Consider the following 21,700-nt stretch of genomic DNA (forward strand, 5'->3'; position numbering starts at 1 on the left):
TCTGAGAAATTGTGTTTCATAAGGACACACCAACGGTGTGTGCGATATCGTCTGGGTTACTGACGCTGAATAGGGTCAGTTAGATATATTTGTTGGATGCATAAAGATATAATACCCTTTTACCCTACGGGAATAAGAATTATTTATGTATATTTGGAGTCAAGTGAGCCATACAGTCTGTCCCTAAAAGCTCCTATATACTTCAATAGGCAAATAATATATGGGTAACTCCATGACGGAATTTTTCCCGTGCCGAGACTCTTTACATTGAAAATAACATTAACATTAACGTACATACATGCGGCAGGCCTTCTGTTGAGGTTACACAGGACTACAGTTGAGAGTGCTCGATTTTGAGATACCCGCTACCCATTTGTAATAAAACCATATTTTATAAATATTCTGGATTAATAAACATCAAAATTACTCAACTATATCGCAGGGTATATTTTATATATTACTACATTGAAAATATACCATAGAGTATATATTGTCAGCTACAGCAAATAACCCGTTTGCAATACTCATTTTTTTACTGTACAAAAGTAATTCTTAAATAACTTCCACAATTCTTATCTAATCTAACAAATTTAAATGTTTTTGGGTAGCCGATATAAAAAGTTGCCAATGGTGATTTGGAGTGGATTAAAAGGTTGGGAAATGCCGACATCCTTTTATCAATTTGTTAAAAAGACTACATTAGCAAAAAAAAATGATAATAATCATTTTACATCGTTTTTAGTTAATTTTTACCCCACATAATACTTATCAAACAAATTGACCGCGATGAATATATTATTTATAATATTATAAAGACATTTTCATTGCGGTCAACGAACTTAAAATTGTTTATGCCCTTATTTGCCTAATAATTTTACATTATTAAAGAATATAATATTTTTAATGGTTTAATAAAAACACTTACTGTAACTTTAAATGTAGTATATATGATTGTCTTTTACCATAGTTTACTCTTACTAAAATATGTATTTGTATTAATTAAAAAACATTACTCACCATAGTTACGGGCAATCCACCAGGTGCGCCATTAGCATATGAGTACGGTGATACCAAATATCCCATATTAAAGGTATGAGTATGGGGCTCAAGCTTATCTGAAAGTAAATAGTAACAATACAAATGAATAATTTCACAAACCTTAAATATATGAGTTTAATATGATAATGTTCTTGTACTTAATGTTCGATTTCTCTATAAAAATATATTTTAGGTATCATTTTGTTTTTCACACTTCTTCAAAAATTTCTTAATTAAAATTTGTGACTAAGATATTTTCTAACAACGTTCTTATCGATAGTGTTCGTCCACAGCCTGCGATTTCAATAGGTTTATTGCAATAGTTTAAGCTACATTATGTAATTTTCCTGATACGTTTTAAATGTTTTTAAAAAGCGTATTATTTTTTATTATTAACAAAATTATTAATAAAATCATAATCAGATTAGAAAGACAAAAGGTTTAAAATCAGGATTTAGGTCACATATTCTACTTATCCATTTGAAATTGTTTGATTTTAAAATGTAATACTCTGTAAGAGTATTGATAGTTATCAATTACATACACAGAATGCACCCTAAATGTAATATATGTGCAAAAAATTACGTTTTAAAAGTGTGCTGATTTTATGTAAATTAAGGCATAACCCTTGCTAATATAAGACAAAAAGTAGTGCATATGAAAACAAAAAATATGGAATACAAAAAGGCAGCAATTTAAAGAGAGCAGCATGATAAATCGACCATTGCAAGAGTTACTTCAATCATTCATAATAATTTTACGAATGCCTATCTAATCCACATTATGTTAGTTAAACCAATATTAAAAGTATTATTGCTATTTTTTTTTATAATTGACTTTGTACTGATATAAAAACAACAGCAGAACAATCCAACATCGGTGTCAGGCCCTTTAGCTTCGACAGCTTTTTAGTTTCAACATCAGCTGCACGACGAACGAGTCCAACCAATTCTACGAAAACTCATTAATTTTCAAGGACTCCAATACTAAGGTAGAAATACTTGGAGATATGTACGTATGTAAGTATATGGCAGTGTGTATTATGTATACACAAAAAAAAACACATTTATGTGTACATATGTACATATATTTTTACAATCATACTTAAATTGGTGCCTAAAAAATTATACTGATTGTGGAAAAGGGGAATATGGAGTTTTATGCTATGACGAAATATATTTTCACGTACATATATATGTATGTTATGTATCAAACAACTAAAAAGCCCATTATGTTATGACTATGTTGCTTACAAAAATCCTATAATACAAGAGAAAAAAAAATATTAATACAATTAACCAAAGTAAAGTTGATTTTAAAAAGACGGTTTTACAAACTTAATGCCCTCTACATCTATCTTTTAAAACTAATATTACCAAATTTGGTTGCTAGCCCTTCTGTTGTACTTACGAGTGAATGTCCATTGTGTGTTCAATGAATAAACTTGTACTTATATACAAGTAGTATTAAAGTATGAGTATATATTTTTGGAAATCTAAAATGCATGTGTACGACGTTCACGTTCAAGTCGTATATATGCCAACACATATTCTGGATATGCATACATGTGTCCGTTTATATACGTTTTATTTATTTACTCGTTCTTTTATGAAAACATGCTTGCGCACACAAACATACATGGGTACGGGGTACGGGGTACGGGTACGTACACCCCGCTGACGAACACAAGAAAAAGAAAGCAAAATGTAGCAAACAGAAAACAAGAAATGAAGTAAGTAGCGTGTCGACGAGGCGATCTGCATCACCTTGTTAGCACCATGGAAGCCGGCCGATGTGAACAGTCTCGACGCAACGCAACGCGACGTCGACGGATGTTAAGGTTAAAACTCGACAGCGGCGGCAGCAGCCGGTTATTTATCCGACCCACACCAACTATGGCTGAAAGGCTGTGGCTGTGTCTGGGCACATGTTGGTACTGAAGAATATGCCTATAGAGAGTGAGATCGATTATGTGCAAACCAACTTCAAGATACTCTGTATTTGTGGGATAGTACTTTTACATGGGTATAATACTCTAATTCTACGGCCTCCAAATTAACTTTATCAATATTAATTTTATAGAAGATCAAATTAAATTTAGTCAACAATTCTATATATTATTTTTTTGAGTTAATTAAAGCTAACGGACTAATTCTAAGAATAATACCTCACTATTTGAAATATACCTCATTGTTGACCTCTTTAATATCAATATGAACAAGAGTTAAAATAAGTCACATTTTAGATTTTCTAATAATATTCCTAAAAGCCAATTTAATGAAATAAAAATTTTAAATGATTAAATACATTGTATATATTATATATTGTCAATGTAATTTAATGAAATTCTTTATGATAAATAATAGTAAACAAAAATATATTTTTGTGATATATACTTACTAAATACGGGGCTGTGGCCTGGCCTCGAAACTGTCTTGGTGCCCTTTTCCTGTATGTAAAGTTTGATTATATATTAAGCGAAATTAAATTAGCTAGACACTTAAATTTAATACAAAATAATTCAAGTATTTATTTAACTATATGTATTTATTTATTTTCAATATATTCCAGGTTAACCGACCTTATTGTGTAAAACTATTTTTGAGTGCAATACTTACTTACGATTACTAGTATGTATGTCTCCCTATATAGATTTAAGACTCTTTTTCAAAGGTACAGTTACAAATCGGGTACGTCTTAGTCGGCTATACGTGCGACTAAAACGAACTCATACATGATTATGTGATATATTATATTTAATGCAGTAATGCTCCATGTCATAGTTTAAATCAAATATTTTATTTATATTTAATACTTTTACACCTAAATACTATTCACTTCTGTGATGAAACTTTTGAATAAGTACAAAATATATATAAATATATAAAATATATATAATAATATAATCGATTGTCAATAAAAATTTATCATTATTTATTAAATACTAATAATAAGCAAATCTATATTTAACTTTCTAAATTTGTTGGTGTTATGCCTAAAGACTTTTCATAATATTTTGATCCGTTACCTAAGATATTCTATGAATCATGAATTTATCCCGAAATCTGTCTTGTGTATAAATTATAGTCTCTAGTATATGAATATTGGGCTTTGTGAGAACAAGTTATTAATTTTCCGTTTTAACACTAAATATCATTCTTATATCGAATTTTCATTCTTATTTTATTTTACGTCCGCGAATTACGGTTTTTACTATTTAAGTATCTGGTTACCTCCATTTCGGCCAAGCCTATGCTTGTTGGTGGTAAATTTAATTACAAACCATAATAAAATCATATTAAATATTATAGTAACGTTCATAAAATAAATATATATTATATATGAGACAATAAGTAATTCAAATTGTTAAAGGCCTACCTCACTTTCAGTTAGATCAATCAAACTTGATTTTTCTTCGACTAAAAGGTTCTCGGATGATATTTTCTCATCTTCGCGGTCGCCTTCATCCTTAAATATCTTGACTTCATCGGTGCTGCCTAAATCATCTCCAGATGATCCATGTCGTGTATGTGTATGTGGCATGATTCAAATCTTGCCCAGCTATTTAGAAATAGGTGACCGTTACCTAAATTATTTAAATATCGCTGACGCCTTGCTTATGATAAATGCATAATACAAATTCACTTCGGATAACCTCAGTAGAATATTATGTAAAATTGTTTTTCTATCCATGTCGCTCCAGACATGTGCTATCCAAGGATTTGTTTACTTCTGTATTTATCGATGCCAAATATCCATCATGAGTAAATTTTCGCCACGTCGTGTTACTGTAGGATCAGAAATAAAACGTAATATTTACAGATCAATCTCATCATTTTACAAATTTAGAAACTTTATTTCAACAAATTTTTAGTTAGTGAAAAAAAAATATTTTATACCAAAATATTTTGCTGACAAGTATTATTGCAGCTATTGCTACGTTGTATTTATATCGCTCTTCGGTTCACATTCTTCTAAAAAGCGTCTATTTCCGTGCTATTTATTGGTTGAAATATTGAGACAACTTACTAACACTTTTATTACTAAAGATTTAAAAACGCCTTTATTCTTGTTTCATATGTATACACACATGCAAATACATATTCAACATTTAAAATAAATCACCTACTATAATTTTTAAAACTTCAGGAATGTACGTAGGTAACGTCATTTTAATTAACATTTTTACAGAAAATGCTTTAAAATTGCTTTCGATTAAAAACTAGTTAACATTTTAATGAATTGTTTTTTTATTCGAAGTTCTTTGTTATCGGCTTGTTGTGCAAGCGGCCGATCAGGACTAAGAACGGCAATCGATGATTATAAGTTTTGGGATTCTAGCAGCCTATGCCTCTACACTGTCCCTTTAAATGTTCTACAAATATACAAAAAAAAAAAGGTAAGAATCAAAACATACATACAACAGCACACACTGGTTTGCTTAAGTCGCATATGGTTGTGTACATATCTATGTACATATGTCTATAAAGTATATCCAATAAAGTGAGCGTATGTATGTACTACTTGGTGAAGAAATGCTAGATTTAAAGCACATACACTATTATTAGGGTACACACTCGTAGTAGAACATAACGTCAACTATTAGTTCAAGGTAACAAGCGAACCCAAAACCACGACAACAACAAAGCACCGTCACAACACTAATGACAACGAGTTTCTATTTAGAGAAATGATTGTGGGATATCAACAGGTAGAAAAAGAAACGAACGAAACAAAACAAAACGCCGACCAAAGAGAATTCGAAAAATATTTTTTCCCGAAAATATTCACAAACGAACGTATGTATATGAACGCACGTTCGTACAAATCATCTTTTATCTTTTAAATAGTTTGTATATGATGAATGTAGTACAAAAAAGGAATACAAAATTCATTGAAGCGACTTACCTTTTTTTTAAATGCAATTTAATAAGATTATACGCATTCAATTATATAAACAATATTTTTTTCTCCGTCGGCAAAACAGGTTAACATGTTTGTTGTGCCTTATTGTTTTAAGATGGTCTTGCTTAAGATTAAGGCACAACCAAATAAATAAATTGGTGACCAATCGCATTAATACAAAATTCTTTAAATCATTTACTTTTTTAAATGATTAATTTGCATTCATTTTAGATTTTTGCATACTATTCATACACCATCAAGTGTGCATGAATTCGCGCGCGCGCGTGAGTGTACATAAGTACATACATATAAAAATAAATGAATATTTTGTATTTGTTCACTTATTCAGTGTGATCTGTTAATATAATATACACTTTTTTATTTTTGGTTGATTTATTCGTATTTCATCATTAAAATTATTTTAAAAATAATTTCTTCATATTTATCTTTTATTTTTTTGTATTCTTTGAAACTTTTTCTAATTACACGCACATGCCACCACACACATTCATATACACAAATGAATTGAGACGATGACGATCCCGATCACAATCGCTGTACTTTATACACTTGCACATACCATATAGATACATACGTGTATGTATGCATAGGCTAACACATGGGAACAGATATAATATCATCTGTATTCTTGCATGTGTTTGTTAATTTTCATATGGGTATGAACACATAAACATGCGTCAAAATGGTATATATATATATATATATATATATATATATATATATATATATTCGTATGAATGAATAATGTTTAGCAATCACATCAACTTATAAATTATTACGACCCTTTACGAACTAAATATATTTTTTATTGTGTGTTTCCTTTAATTGTATTTGATTACAATACAATTTAAAATATTAAAATACAATTCAATATACATCGAATAACCACGAAAGAATTTAACACGACCGCTCGCCAAGCCTCGCGCACTAAAAACTGAAAATTTTACAAATGCTTCCACAACACATTCCTGTTATTAACAGAAACGACAGTACATTCAAAACGTAATTTTAAACCAACGAGTATTGTTCTGTTAGTCGAAATTGCTCGCTACAGAAACAGCTGATGGCTTTTCGTATTATATCGATACAAACTATTATCGAAATGTTGACTCGAGTGTTATAGCCAAGTTACACTAACCGCACTTTCTTGAAAGATTCTTAAGCCGGATATATAAAAATATCAAAGAAAATTAAATTTAATTAAAAAAAGTGACACAGTTATAATCAAACATAAACTTTTTCATTGACACTGGGTTACATAAACTACAATTTTTTATTGACACTACGTCACATTATTTGTTTAATCCGTAAATATTTAATTTAATATTTAAAATTTTACTGTATATTTTAGGTTTTCTTCGCATACAAACTGTTACAAAAAAATCACTCAACAGTATTTACCAAAAATACAACAAAAAATCAATTTTTTCCCGAACGATTATTTTGGTCATAAAAACTTACTTATATGTATATGTTCCCAAAAGTTAATTTAATTTTAAAGCTCAGTTCGCGGATGAACGAAATCGTATTATTTCTCGTCTTTTTCATTAACAATAAAACGAGAATTTTTTTAAAACAGGATCACACACCTTCCACTATCGATAAAATCGATGCTATGCTGAGACTGAAAAAACGTGTACCTAATGCCCCGTAATATGACCGCTCTGAAATGCCAGCTGTTGATTTCTTTTAATTTAAATAGGTATTCGCAGGAAGATCTAATTTAAGAAAGGCCATTTGTAAGTAGAAATGCTGGCGGTTTAAATAAAAACATATACTTTTTACTTCTCACATATTGAATACATATGTGTGTGAGTTTTTTGCGCAGACCTCAATGCCGTCAAATTTTCCTTCCACAACTCAAAAAATATTTTTTCGTGAATGCTACTCAACGAGATTGCTGGAGATTTGTTCTAAAAAGCAAAATATATATTTTTTTATATTTCATTAATACCTTGGCGCACTTGATTGTCAGATGTTTGTTGAGTGGTGAGCTCTATTCGATATTTCTACGTTCGTTATCGATTTTTTTATTTAGCTCGCGATAGTAAAAAAACAGGTTTTTACTTATAGGTAAAAACCTAGATGGGGCGAACGTAACACTCGACCTGATCGAAAAAAAGCGAGTTTTTTGGTGCAGTGGAAATAGGCAATGCAGTGGAAATAGGCTATTTCTCAGGGGAAATTATTTTGGAGTTCACGAGAAATAAAATGATTTAGTTCATTTACCAACCGTCCTCAAACAAACAATTTAAATGCACCAATTTCTTTCCTCTTCCTATAATCAATAGAAAATTTGAAAGCGTTAAAATATCCCGAATTGAGTTTACCCCAAAATACTAAATTGTATTAAAAACTACTTACCTTTGGTCAGGTGTTGCCAGAATTTCATGAGCTGAAATAGCTAAATTGATAGAAAAAATATGCTAGAAATAACTAAAAAAAAATATGAAACTGCTAAAAAAATTGCTAGTTTTTGTGTGTTACTTTTAAATGGTTTTTATTAAAATCGATGGTGTCCTCAACCGAATCTTTATATTTATCTGATTCAGATATCATTTTTAAATATTTTGTTGGCAATGTGTAGTTATAACAACACATTCCACTTCTTTTGAGTCCATATCTGTAAATGAACATTCATTTTATTAGTGTAAATCTTAGAATTGTAGTTATCAATGTAGCCTACCTTATGGCTAAAATAACATTTAGAGTTTTCAAATGCCTTCCATTCCTCACTTTTGTTTTAACAAGGTGCAGCTTTTGCAGTTTCAAAATAGCTAGATCTAGCAATAAAATAGCTAATATGGCAACACTGCTTTGGTGTAACGATACAACATTTCATCCAACAATGCCTCGTTTTCACATGCTCGGTTCTTATCTTTTTTTTTTTGACTTCACACACAATGTTAAATATTGGACACCCACTTTCGGTATATTTCTTCAGTCAAGCGTTATTTTATCGACGTAAAGTCGAAACGGAGCTCACAACAGCAAACACATACATATTGATAATACAAATACATATGCACTATACAACATTGCACTACTGATTACTTATTTATAATTTGGTGGTTTTGTTTACATTCTGCGCAGTTGATTTTCATCAGAGTGGACACTCAAAAAAATTTACCGTTGCCCATTTATTTTACAAGCTTGGCTATTAAAACAGCAAAACGGGACTTGATCAAATGGGAAAAAATTGAGTGACGTGGAAACGAGTCATAATTAGACTAATATGCGATTCAAGTGTAACTCTAAGACCGCATCATTTAAACAACTGTTTTAGGATGCAAAAGTAAACGAACTCCGACAGGAAGATGAAGACTATCAACGGCACATCAAACAAAAATTAGGTAATTAAATTATGCCATACTGTTGGGCTCAGCAGTTTTTTTGGGTTTTCATTTTATTAAGTGAAGAATCTGTACAGCAAACTTAAAGTACCTTAACAACACAGGGGTATAAAATATAAACAAGTAAGAAAGTTACAGTCGTGTGTGCTCGACTGTGAGATACCCGCTACATATTTTGAATAAAAGCAAAATATTGAGGTTTTTTCAAAAGATACCAAAATACAAATATACTAAAAATATACCAGACGGTATATTTGTTACATCAATATAGTACCACATTCAAAATATACCATAGACGGCGCAATATACCAGATTGTCGACCAAAGCCACTAAGTAGGCGTTTTTGCCTATCGCAATCAAATTTTCAGAAATCATAAATACTATAGTTATTATTGTATACACCAAAATTCGCAGCTGTAGCTTGAAAATTACGCTTGTTATTCGATTTTATTGATTTGCGGGGCGAAAGTGGGCGTGACAAAAATTTGAAACTAACTTGATCTGCGTGCAAACATAACAAATGCTGTTGAAGAAAAAATATAGCTCTATCTTTTTTAGTCTCTGAGATCTAGGTGTTCATACGGACAGAGACACAGACAGACAGACGGACATTGCTAGATCGTCTCGGCTGTTGATGCTGATCAAGAATATGTATACTTTATAGGGTCGGAGATGCCTCCTTCTTTTTGTTACATACATTTCCTGCCGGCAGAAAGTTATAATACCATTCTACCCTATGGGTAGCGGGTATAAAAATAAACCAAACCTCAACACAAATATGAGGATTACATACATATGTGTCAGCGTTATTGGCGCCTAATTGTTTTGGCATAGCCTTGCCGTTTAAGATGCCTTAATGGTCTCGCTGGAAGTAACTTCCTGGCTAGTAGGCTGCGGCGTCTTCGAAGTATATCACTATAACGGCCACGCACGAACCAGGGACAGTCTGTTATGCTTCGTAGTATCCGATTCTGCAACACCTGAATCTGTTTATAGTTGGATTTGGTTGCGATCCCCCCAGATCTGAATACCATAAAGCCAAAGGATGCAATACGCATACAATGCCCTTTTGCATCTTAGCAGCAAAGTGCTTTGTCTTTGTATAAGCCAACGCAGTTGCTGGAACCTTAGGTTACATTTCTTAATTGTGGCTTTTAAATGTTGCCCAAAAGTAAGGCGCTTGTCCAGTGTATTTCCAAGATACTTGGCTTGCGAAACAGGGGTTCGCTGTTTTTATCGGATTTATTTTCAAAAGTTCCACCGTTTGCACTAAGGTGCAAGAGTTTTGAGGTATTCCTGTATTCCATTAGGAGATTATCTACGGCAACTGGAGTTATAGATGACTGCAATGTCATCTGCATAGGTCGCAATAAGAGCTTTGGAAGGAGCTATCATATGTTGGCTGTTTGGGTGGTTATATCAGCAGTGTACAATGAATAGAGCAGCGGTGCAAGCACACTGCCCTGTGTTACTCCTGCTCTCATACGATAGTTATTAGAGTATTGAACTCATGTCCATCCAGATATGATCTTAAAATTCCATAGTAGGGAGCAGGTAGGAGGTTTTTAATTTTGGACAAAACGCCATCATGATACACCTTATCGAAATCTTACTCCATGTCTATAAAGACTGCATTGGGAATACTCCAGGTCGCCAAAGGCCTGCAATATATGCTTTTCCAATCTGAGGACTTGTTCTACAGTGCCGTGTCCTCCCCGAAAGCCAAATTGATGGTCTGGAAAGATATTGGTTTCAGTCAAAATCACTATAATTCTGTTGGCGACGAGTCTCTCCCACAACTTAGATAGGGAGAATAAGAGACTTATTGGACGGTATGACTCAGGATGAACCTCTGGTTTACCGGGATTGTGAATCATCAGAATCGCAGCTAATTTCCATTGCTTTGGGAACGCTTGGATCCTAATAATAGCATTCAAAATTAATGCTATTTATAGAATTGCTCTTGTAGGCAAAGCCTTCAACGTTGCGTTACAAATCCTATCAATAGCTGCTACCGCTTTATTTTTTGGCAAAAATTGAATGACTTCAGATATTTCCTCAATCCATATAGGCTTAATGGGCAATGACATCTGCAGCGGAGTATCCAAACTTTGATGGGTCTCTCTACTTTGTTCTATTGAAGAAAAGTTATGGGGAGTGAAGCGATCCTCTAAAGGTTGACCGAAAGCATTGGCCTGCTCCACTTCATTTTTTTGCAAGTTCACCACTAGGACATCGAACGGGAACCTGTCTAAAAGATTGTCGTTTAAGCGATTGTGTGCACTTCCATAGTGAATAATTTGCGTCAACTGTATAGTTCATGGAGGACAATTTTTGCTCGAAAAAATCGCTTCGGAGTTCCCTTAAAAGGGTTTGTAGTTGTTTCGCTGCCCTTTTGCTTCCCTTGTGAGAACAATACCATAGATTATGGGACGAAAATCAGGATCAGGTGGCGTTGAAGCAGAAGCAGCTCTATGTATATTATCAATTAGAATTTCGACTGCATTCTCAATGTCTTCTTTAGTGTCCAGAGTTGAATTTAGTTATAAAGAGTTATAAAGGATTTGTTTGAAAGTGATGAGATCAGTACGACTTGTGATTAACCGAGGACTTGGTCTGACATTAGTACCATTTGTTAGCAGATTAACAATAAGGGCTATGTGATCAGACTCCAGGTCCCAGCTTTCACATATATTTATTTGAGAATCCAGTATTCCATGGTATAATGCGAAATCAATGAAAGTAGCTGTGTGCTTAGGTACATATGGGTATCTCGTTGGTGAACCAGTGGCCAGTATTTTAGCCCCTACTACTAGCTCACACCCTCTCGGTGAATTATATGTGTCGCCCCACATCCAATGTCGACCATTCCAGTCACCTCCAACCAGAAACTTCTGGCCACAAGAAGCCAGTATTTCAGTAAAATGTCTTTCTTCAATTTTGTGCCTTGGAGGACAGTATATTGCGCTCACTTCCATATATCCCAAACCTGTCGCAACTTTTTGGAAGACATTTGAATAGTTTGTGTTTCAATAACACTGTGTAGGAAATGACTAAGAGAGCTCCTCACCAATACCGCAGCTCCTCCGTGGTGGTTTTTACGCTGGATAGAAGGAATATCCGAATATTTTAACAACTTCACCTCGATTGTTGTGCGCAAAGTCGTGCGCAAAGAATTTAACTTCTCTGGCTTTTCCTGAAATGCCATTGACATTCCAGATGACGATCTTGAGTGTGTTTATTTTAAGGCGGAAGCACTGTTGTGGTTCTGGAGAACTGATTTATGCCCAGTCCATTGCTTGATAGAGTTGGCCATTTAAAAAACCATATTTTCGAGCCGTTCAAGTCGTAGACTATTCTGCTTGTTTTGCATTTGTTGTTCCTACTGCTGTTGCTGTAGCCACAACAAGAATTGCTGCTGCTGCTGTTGCTGGAGTTGTTGCTGCCATTTAAAAATTGCCTTTGCTGTTGCTCCAATATTGAAAAACGTCAAGAACATTTTGTTGTTGGCGTTGTGTAGTGATTTCCTTCGAGCTATGTACTTGTAGACGGCGCTGAGCCGTCAATCAATTTTTTGCAATTGAGGCATAAGATAAGCCTATACTATTGCAGACAGAAGGGTTAGGCATTTGCTGAATTGGTTGCTGTCGAGTTGACTGTTGTTGCTTTTGTTTTTGTTGTGGTTGTTTCTTCGAACCCATAGATCGCCTTAGGTAATCTTGATACCACCGGCAACCCTTGTAGCTTGCCGTATGATTCCTTCTACAGTGCTTACATGTAGGCAGTTGATCTTGTGGACGTACACACTGCGTTGTAAAGTGGGATGACGACGGCAGTATTTCGATTTCCGCATCCTTTCTATCCTTACTCGTTGGCGGCAAAGCGTGACTATATCATATACATAATTAATTTCAGCAAAAGGTTTGATATTAATAAAAAAAATATGTTAAGATTCTCATCTCGGCTAGACCTTGATCTTGGGTTATGCACTTGAAGGGCTTCAAAACCTAATGCTTTAAAATTGGCAACAATTTCTCTACTTAATGTGCTCTGATGAAGCCCCTTAACTACTATTCTGTGAGGCTTCTCTTCCTTCAATTGATACGTATGGAATTCAATTTCCATTTTATCAAAATGATCAACAATGGCTCTATAGTTTTAGAGTCCTTGGGAAAAATTCTGGCTGTTACTCCTTGGTTAATTTCGACTAGTACGTTATCAAAACGAGTGACCTCCGAAATGACATCAAATAGATCATTAAGGTTTGTAATACTTAAAACTATTTGCAGTAGTTTTGAAGTAACATTAGAATTATTATTACTATCAGAATTAATAGGTTGAAATCTATTGCTTGAGTCATATGTTTCCATATTATCATTTGATAAATTTGTTTGTGGAGCTGCCAAAGAGCTAGTAGGGCATTCCTCTGCAGCACTACTTCTATCATCAACATGTCTGTCACTGTTTAAGTCGACTTCCATGTCTAGAAAGGCAAACCTATTCCTAGAGCTTGCCTTACTGGTTGATGCTGAGGGTGATCCAAATGACAATTCTCTGTGCACCTTCTTAGAGTTAACAATTGGTGAAAGTGTATTCTTCCTTTTACTCGACAGATGGTTTTGGCTAACCTTCAAGTTGGTAGCAGCATCATTAAATGGAGTAAATGAAAATGCAGAAGTTTTATTGACAGTGAAAAATTGTATTACTAGTAGCAGTAGTAAATGTAAGCGTTATGGTACTAATATTTTGAGTTACAGAACACAAACGGCGATGATCATTAATAGTTTTTTACCTTATCTCCAAAGGGAATTTACCAGCAACTTGGTGCATTTTTGCATAATCAGCCTGCTTATTGCTAAGCTGAGAGTTAGAAAAAATATTTCCGTCCATTACCAAATATTTACCTAATTAAATATAACTTATTAGTTGCAGTCTGCAGCAAAAATTTCTGCTTAGTTTTGTCAAGGACAAAAGTAAGTCAGATAGCTTAACAGATAAGCGCAGATTTAATTACCCCTCTTTTGCGGCTGCGCGCAGAGTGAGGGGTTACGTACTGCCCAAAGGGACACAGAATCGTACTACAGTTATGTTTTTGTTGTTGTTCAGCTGCCGACACTGCAGAAGCCAGCGTCCGAAATTTTACAATTGGCACACGAAGAGCGCGCAAAAGAGAAACTCGAATAATAAAAAAAATAAACGAGAATTACACTTGCTTTGTGTTTGCTTATTCCCGACACAACCGATCTCATCAAGAGCAACTTAGCGACTCGGGTTCAGCAGTAACCGCCAAAACAACTATGAGACAACGTAAATGTAAAGAGATTGTAAAGCACACCGCGCTCTTAATTGTCAGCCCTTTTTCGCTGCTTTCGTTGGCCATTGCAGTTTGGTGCAGTTTGAATATTGTAATTTCGATTACTCATCTATTGTAATTCGTTCATACCGGTTCATGCCGCTGTAACTAATTATAGAACTTGAATTGCCACTAGCTGCAATATTATAACGTTTGAACAATTCTATGATTCGAGTGTAACACCAAGCCCGCATCATTTAAACAGATGTTTTGGGATGCAAAAGTAAACAAACTCCGAATTGAATACCCACTAGCTGCAATGTTATAACGTTTGAACAATTCTATGATTCGAGTGTAATACCAAAAGTAAACGAATTCCACAGGAAGATGGAGAATATCTACGGCACATCAACAAAAATTAGGTAACTAAATAAATTATGCCATACTGAGGGCCTTAAAAAAGTATAAACGTTGGGTTCAGCAATAGCCGCCAAAATAACTAGGAGAAAACGTAAGTGTAAAGAGATTGTAAAGCACACCGCGCTCTTAATTTGTCAGCCCTTTTTCGCTGCTTTCGTTGGCCAATGTTTGGTGAAGTTTGAATGTTGTAATTGTGTTAAAAGTTCGGTATAAATACGAAGCTAGTGGCGCTATTTGTCAAACACGGTTTTACTAACTATATAATACAAAAATACTTCATCTGTTGAATCATAGTGTGCTGACTTTCAACAGCCGAGCGCTGCAATTAGAACCAAAGCCGCTTCGATCTTTTTGAAATTCCAACGCCACAATATGTTGCGCTACAGAGCAATGCTGTAGTTTTCATTCTAGACACTTTCGACACGCACAATAAAATTAATTTGCACTAGCTGCTACCCGCGCAGTTGCAAAACTTCATATGCATACACATACGAATATATGCGATCATGTAGATATATGTATGCATACATATAAACGAAAGTACAGCGCAATAAAATACGCCCATGCTCATCGTTCCGCATGAAATTTGCCACTGAACTGAGTGCTGTGCGTTGCGTTCGAAATGAGACAAAGAAACTCTGGTGTTATAATTACAGCCTTCGGCTTTACTGGTTGTTGAAAGTGAACTCATTTTACTTTAAGAGATGAAGTATCTTGCTCTTCGAGCTCTCGTTTGTGCCTTAACTTCGCTGCTTTGCTGCATTCGTTGCATTCGTTGCATTCTTAGTGTTGTAGCTACCAAGTTCAAGTGCAAAAAGCTGGGTGTGTTTTTGACTCTTAAAGTCAAATCCATCTATGACTCTGCAATCGGGCTTCTTGCCAAACTGATAATTGACAATGTAAAATCATTTTCAACAATAAACGCCTTTTCTTCCATCGCACTTCACCGATATTGTTGGCCTCGCCTCTTTTCGAACCAACTGACTTCGCATATGTGCGACTCATGGCCATGGTTTCGGTTTGTGAGAAATTCTATAGTCGCCAACACTATAGTTTTAGTTTCTGCGGCTGACAATCTGGTATATTGCTTACTCTATATTAGTATATAAATATTGTAAATATAACCTTTGATATATTTAGTATTATGTGGTATATTAATTATAATATTAATGTGGTATATTTTCAGAATAATACCGCAGTCGACAACATTCGACTGTAGCTTCCTTACTTGTTTATTTATTGTATGTTATCTTTCACTGAGCCTAACATTCTATGATTTTTAACAAGGTTTTCTTGGATAATATTGATATAACCATTACCATTACGAACCACTAATAGAAAAATTTGGGATCCAAAATTAAAACAAATTTTAAAATATATAACTCACTCTAGGGTTAAATGTCGTTGACGCTACCTAATACTACAAACAAACAAGCAATAAACACAAAAAAATGCAGACGATCGAAGAACCGCAAAACTAAAATGAGAGAAAGATAGAGAGAGAGAGCGATAAACAAAGCTAGAGCGCCGTCAACAAAACGAGAGCGTGGTCAACGAAATGACAGCCCGGCACTACCAACACTCACAGAGGTAATGCGAATCTGGCGGAGAAGCTTAAAAACCAATAAGATTGTTTATATCGAAATTTGGCATGTACAAGGAAATCAAAACAAAAAAAATATAGGTAGACAATGATCCGGAAGCAAGTATTGCTATAGTCCACACATTTAACTCGGTATTTTGTAGATGGGAATCTTTGGGATTGTTATTCTCGCCTTGACTATCAAGTTGCGTGTGGCATGTGGAGTTAGTATACGAGATGCTGCAAACCAAAACGGGCTTATCTAAGTTTATAGACAGGTTCATATCTGCTTCATCATCCAGTCACGGCGTCAGCTCTAAGTGAGAACTTATGTACATACTTTTTGCATGAGAGCCAATTAGTTCTTCTCGATGCCCTTCTCGATGCCATTCTGAATCAATTTGATACGCTTAGTGGGTGTTGGTGCATTTGAAAAAGCAACCACGAATGATCTGACGGATCGTATATTATGTTCAGAGGCATGTTTTTCGTAACTTCAAATTTTTTTAAATCATGTTTTTCTTGCCTTTTTATATATTGGATGTCACATATTAAAATTTCTATAGTTTTTATGATCCTTCTCTTACAATTTCCAATTAATCTTACCTCTCAATAGTTTTTGTATTGGGCTGAAAACAAGGTCAGTTATAACCACACACGCTTATTAAATGATCTCGTCGCAAGCACGCTTGCTTTCCACATGATAATCGAAAGACTATAAAATTAATGCAGGCCTTAGTTGTTTCCTTTATTACGCTTCCGCAAGACTCATTAAATTTCCAAATTTTTGGGATACATACATTTTTATACCCGCTACCCATAGGGTAGAAGGGTATTATAACTTTGTGCCGCCAGGAAATGTCTATCGATCTAGCCATGTCCGTCTGTATGAAACACTGGATCTCAGAGATTATAAGAGATAGAGATAGCAGCTTTTGTTATGTTTGCATACATTTCAAGTTTGTTTCAAATTTTTGAAGCACACTGTAACTTTCTTTACTTGTTTAATTCATAACTTGTGTATATACTAAATCTCTATCTAAAACTCTAATTATACCCGCTACCCATAGCGTAGAAGGGTATTATAACTTTGTGCCGCCAGGAAATGTCTATCGATCTAGCCATGTCCGTCTGTCCGTCCGTATGAAACACTGGATCTCAGAGATCAAAACCGTATGCGTATACGTATATACATGCTCGTCTATATTAGTATCTGCATGCATAGAGGGTTCACAAGCAATGCGATAGCTCAGGTGGTAGAGTGCAACCCGAGCATGTTGTGGTGCTCGGGTTCGAGCCCGCTCGAGGTACAATTTTTTTTTTAACCACCCGGTCGGTGATGCTCGAGTTCAAATCCCGATCGAGAATACATGCATATTTATTTTTAATATTTTGAGATTATTACCGTAATATTTTGCTTTTATTCAAAATGGGTAGCTGGTATCTCACAGTCGAGCACACTCAACTGTAGTTTTCTTACTTGTTTAAAATTTTTTCGGAATCTTGAATTATTGACATAATTGCAGAACTAGCAAGTGTAAGTTATTGCCAGTTTTGTGTTATTTCAAAGTAACCAGTCTTTTAAGCTAGCAATATTTGCAGTGCCTCAAAGATATTTCTTTGAGAATTACTGTTTCATCTCTATTGCGAGACCGAACTTTGATCTGTATGGAGTAGATTTGTAGATTGACATACAGTTTTCTTAACCCATTAGAAACCCGTTCAGAAACCCCCCTAACACGAACTGGGTTTCAAAACGGGTTCAAAACGGGCGGCAGAGTCTGGACGAACAGCAGTGTTGAAACTCTTAAGCCGGTGCTCAAATCTAAAGAATAGTGATTGACAGCTATTTCCTAGTCTCCCAGTTATGAAACCGTCTGCCGGACTTTCGCCAACAATGCTGCAGGACATCAAAACTGCGCTTGTTCCATGGCTATTGGAAATTTATTCGCGTGTCTCGCATGGTGTCCTATCCATACTCTTTGGAGGACATCTAAAATCATTTTCCTGCCGAAGGGGGGCAAATGCAGCCACGTGGTCCCCAATGACTTCCGGCCAATCAGTCTAACATCTTTGCTGCTAAAAATGTTGAAGAATCTACTTGATATGCACATCAAAAGCAATTTCATCTTTTGCCTCCCAATCAGCTACTAAAGGACAACTCCATTGAGACGGCTCTCCATGCTCTTGTAGACCACAGGCGCCTTCAATAATATCATTACTGACGCTATCATGAAGGGCCTTACCTCAGTGACCACGGCTCCAGCGATCCAATAATAGGTTAACCCTCTTCTTTACGACAGGTAGGTGGTAGCCACGTGGAGCGATTCGACCATTACAAAGGAAGTGCGAGGTGGCACTCCCCATGGTGGGGTTTGCTCGACTCTGCTTTGGAATCAGGTTGTAAATGCCGTGCTACAAAAATTTACTAGATGGGCTCCCAAGTTAATTGCCTCTTTCAACGACATAAGCATATTGATAACTGGGAAATGCCCAACCATCCTCAGTTCCGTCATGAAACTTAATTTGTGGGAAGTTAAGTCATGGGCCGAGGCAGCCGGGCTCAGAATTAATGCGGACAAAACGGACCTTATCCTCTTCTCGAATAGGTATAAGGTATACATGTGGTCCCCCCCAAATATTGGCTGCACTACGTTAAATCCGAGCCAAGCAGTAAAATATCTGAGGGTGGTCCTGGAGAGCAAACTGACATGAAAGCTTAACGTGCTAGAAAGTGTAAAGAAGGCGACCAGAGCTTTGTATATGGCGAAAAAGATGCTTAGCTATACTTGGGGCTTTTCTCTCTCTCCTTTTCTCATGCGTTGGATATATATTTGTGTGTTTTGCATTAAAAGCTGTTCATCTGGTTGCTGACTTTTTCACTAACTGTTTTTTATTAACCCTAAAAAGCTTCAGCGCAAGGCGTGGCGTTCCACTTCGGATGTATTCGGACAACGCCAACAACTTCATCGGGACAAACAACCTACTCAAGGAGCTACAGATGGAGTTCTCGAAGCAGCAGGAGAAACTGCAGTTGTTCGCGTCGGAGCTGGGGATGGAATGGCACTTCATCCCTCCTCGAGTCCCACATTTCGGAGGGCTGTGGGAGGCCGCGGTGATATCCGTAGCATCTCCTCGTCCGGCAAATGGCCAAAGCGTGGTCAGAGCTCATCTGGCAGATGTCGTGGCCATTCTCAACTCGCGACCTCTCACTCCACTCAGCTCCGATCCCAACGATGGCGAGGCTCTAACGCAAGGATCCGTGCCAGACAGGCCCAACAAAGAGCTGACGTATTTGCGAAGGTGGCAAATGTTATCCACGCTCAGACAGCGGTTTTGGCTCGCGTGGTCGAAGGACTACATCCACAACCTCCAAATCCACACCAAATGGAAGTCTCCACAGCCCGGCTTGGAGGTCGGATGCCTCGTCCTGGTTCACGAGGACAACACGCTACCTCAGCGGTGGATAACTGGAAGGGTCGCAGGCGTAACCCGAGGAACAGACGGCCAAATACGGGTGGCCGAAATTAGAACGGGCACTGGGAAATTCAAGCGCCCAATCCACAAATTAGCACGGTTGCCAGTAATTTGAAATCCCACGTCGGGTATTCCAAGGTGGCCGGTGTTAAATCAAGCGCCTTGTCCACTGTAAGCCTGCTCAGCCTAACTGAGCAGTTACATTTTTTTCTCAATCTTGCGCTCTTCTTTTTCTTATTGTTACATTTTAGTTATAAGCTTTCGCTCATCTTTTTTTCCTTTAACTAATAGTGTCGGAATAACCGGCAAACAATAAATTGTCGCTCTCTCCTTTTGCAACTAGCAAACTATTATCAGAAAAGGCGGGTCTATCCAGGACTCTTCACTCTTCTACATTAGTGCACACAGTCGCAATAGTTAAGTCCAGCTCGTTACGAAAGGTAGGACCTACATAGGTAGATTCCTCACCTCTGTTAGTTAGTCTAAGCTTATAATTTAGGATAAAATCAAGAACTGACTCACCCCTTTCGTTTATGTCGGGACTTCCCCAAACGCTATGGTGGGCGTTGGCGTCCGTTCCGATTATTAGTTGTTTGTTGGAGGAGCAGACCATGTCCACCAGTCTCCGCAGGTCTTCAGGTAGAGCCAGTACGTCGTTGGCCATGTAGCAAGATGCCAGCAGCATACATCCTTCACAGCTCTACAGCACCACCTCGGTTAGATCATCATTGCTGTAATTAGGTAATAGATGAGCTTTTAGCCCCTTTTTTTTACAAGGATGGCAGTTCTCGATCTACTTACTAATGTCGGGACGTATAAATCGTAATTAGGCGACTTCAGCCCAGCAACCGTGTTGCCCGACGCTATCCACGGTTCTTGGACCAAAGCCGCGTAGGCGGACACTTTCTCCAGGGCGAGAAGTAGCTCCGCCGAAGCCGTTTTGGACTTATGGAAGTTGAGTTGCAGCACACTCATTAGAGGTTTGCAAACTCGCGGGGGGGCCGTCTGCATGGACAGTAACTCCCCCACCTCCTCCGTCTCGTCAGTCAAGCTCAGGTTCAGGGTGACGTCGGTCACGCTCTCAAGACCGAGATCCGCCTCAACCTCCCATGACGTCTGCGTGTGGGTGTCCTGGTCGTTGGTATGAATTTTATTGAGGCAAAGGTACACGCTCCCTAAGCCCCACGCCATCTTGCCGTTGCGGTTGTAAAGCAGATCTCCTTGGCCTCATTGTTGATCTGAATGATCACGTGCTGCCCACCACTGGGTAAAGGTTCATCAATCTTCAGCACGAACCAATCACTCGTCGGAATGGCCGGGTTCTGCTGCCTAAGCAGTTGAAGCGCTCGCTCGCCCTGCACAACTATAGGGAACAGGACCTTAGCCTTCCGTATGGATGGAATGTTATTCCTATCCACCTCGTCCAGCTTGGCCCCCTCCCACAAACCGTCCAGTTAGGGGACGGTCGCCCTCAACCAAAGCAACGTTGGGTCGTCCTTGCATGTTAGGATTTTGACGCCATTCATCCAGCCCGTACCTTCGAAAGTAGGCATTGGGCTGTCTGGGGCACTCTCCATCCTAACAAACAGGGCGTCGACCAGCTTGCCATGG

General features: G+C 36.7%; 2 protein-coding genes across 4 annotated transcripts in view; one reads left to right on the top strand and one right to left on the bottom strand.

Moving 5' to 3' along the window:
- LOC132794952 (protein pangolin, isoforms A/H/I/S) overlaps nucleotides 1–6,624 on the bottom strand; it is a 51,040-nt gene extending 44,416 nt beyond the window's left edge. Inside the window, exons 1-4 of one of the 2 annotated variants that reach the window (XM_060805288.1) lie at nucleotides 5,947–6,615; nucleotides 4,417–4,826; nucleotides 3,439–3,487; nucleotides 1,018–1,115 (exon numbers count right to left, since the gene is read on the bottom strand). In XM_060805288.1, coding sequence (XP_060661271.1) covers nucleotides 1,018–1,115; nucleotides 3,439–3,487; nucleotides 4,417–4,581 — 312 coding nt within the window. In that variant the 5' untranslated portion in view covers nucleotides 4,582–4,826; nucleotides 5,947–6,615. Of the gene's footprint in view, nucleotides 1–1,017; nucleotides 1,116–3,438; nucleotides 3,488–4,416; nucleotides 4,827–5,946 lie in introns of both variants that reach the window. The other variant, XM_060805290.1, reaches the window with a different exon arrangement.
- On the top strand, nucleotides 5,746–20,405 carry LOC132794954 (uncharacterized). Of its 2 annotated transcripts, XM_060805291.1 has the most exons (4): nucleotides 5,746–5,837; nucleotides 9,058–9,317; nucleotides 16,423–16,620; nucleotides 19,523–20,405. In XM_060805291.1, the coding sequence occupies exons 3-4, from the start codon at nucleotides 16,589–16,591 to the stop codon at nucleotides 20,202–20,204; spliced, it is 714 nt and encodes a 237-aa protein (XP_060661274.1). In that variant the 5' UTR covers nucleotides 5,746–5,837; nucleotides 9,058–9,317; nucleotides 16,423–16,588; the 3' UTR covers nucleotides 20,205–20,405. The 2 variants fall into 2 exon arrangements, with proteins under 2 accessions (XP_060661274.1, XP_060661275.1); XM_060805292.1 differs by lacking the exons at nucleotides 5,746–5,837; nucleotides 16,423–16,620 and having other exon boundaries at nucleotides 8,935–9,317.
- The last annotated feature ends 1,295 nt before the right edge of the window (nucleotides 20,406–21,700 follow it).

Source organism: Drosophila nasuta, chromosome 4 (genome assembly GCF_023558535.2).
Source record: "Drosophila nasuta strain 15112-1781.00 chromosome 4, ASM2355853v1, whole genome shotgun sequence".
Taxonomy (NCBI): domain Eukaryota; kingdom Metazoa; phylum Arthropoda; class Insecta; order Diptera; family Drosophilidae; genus Drosophila; species Drosophila nasuta.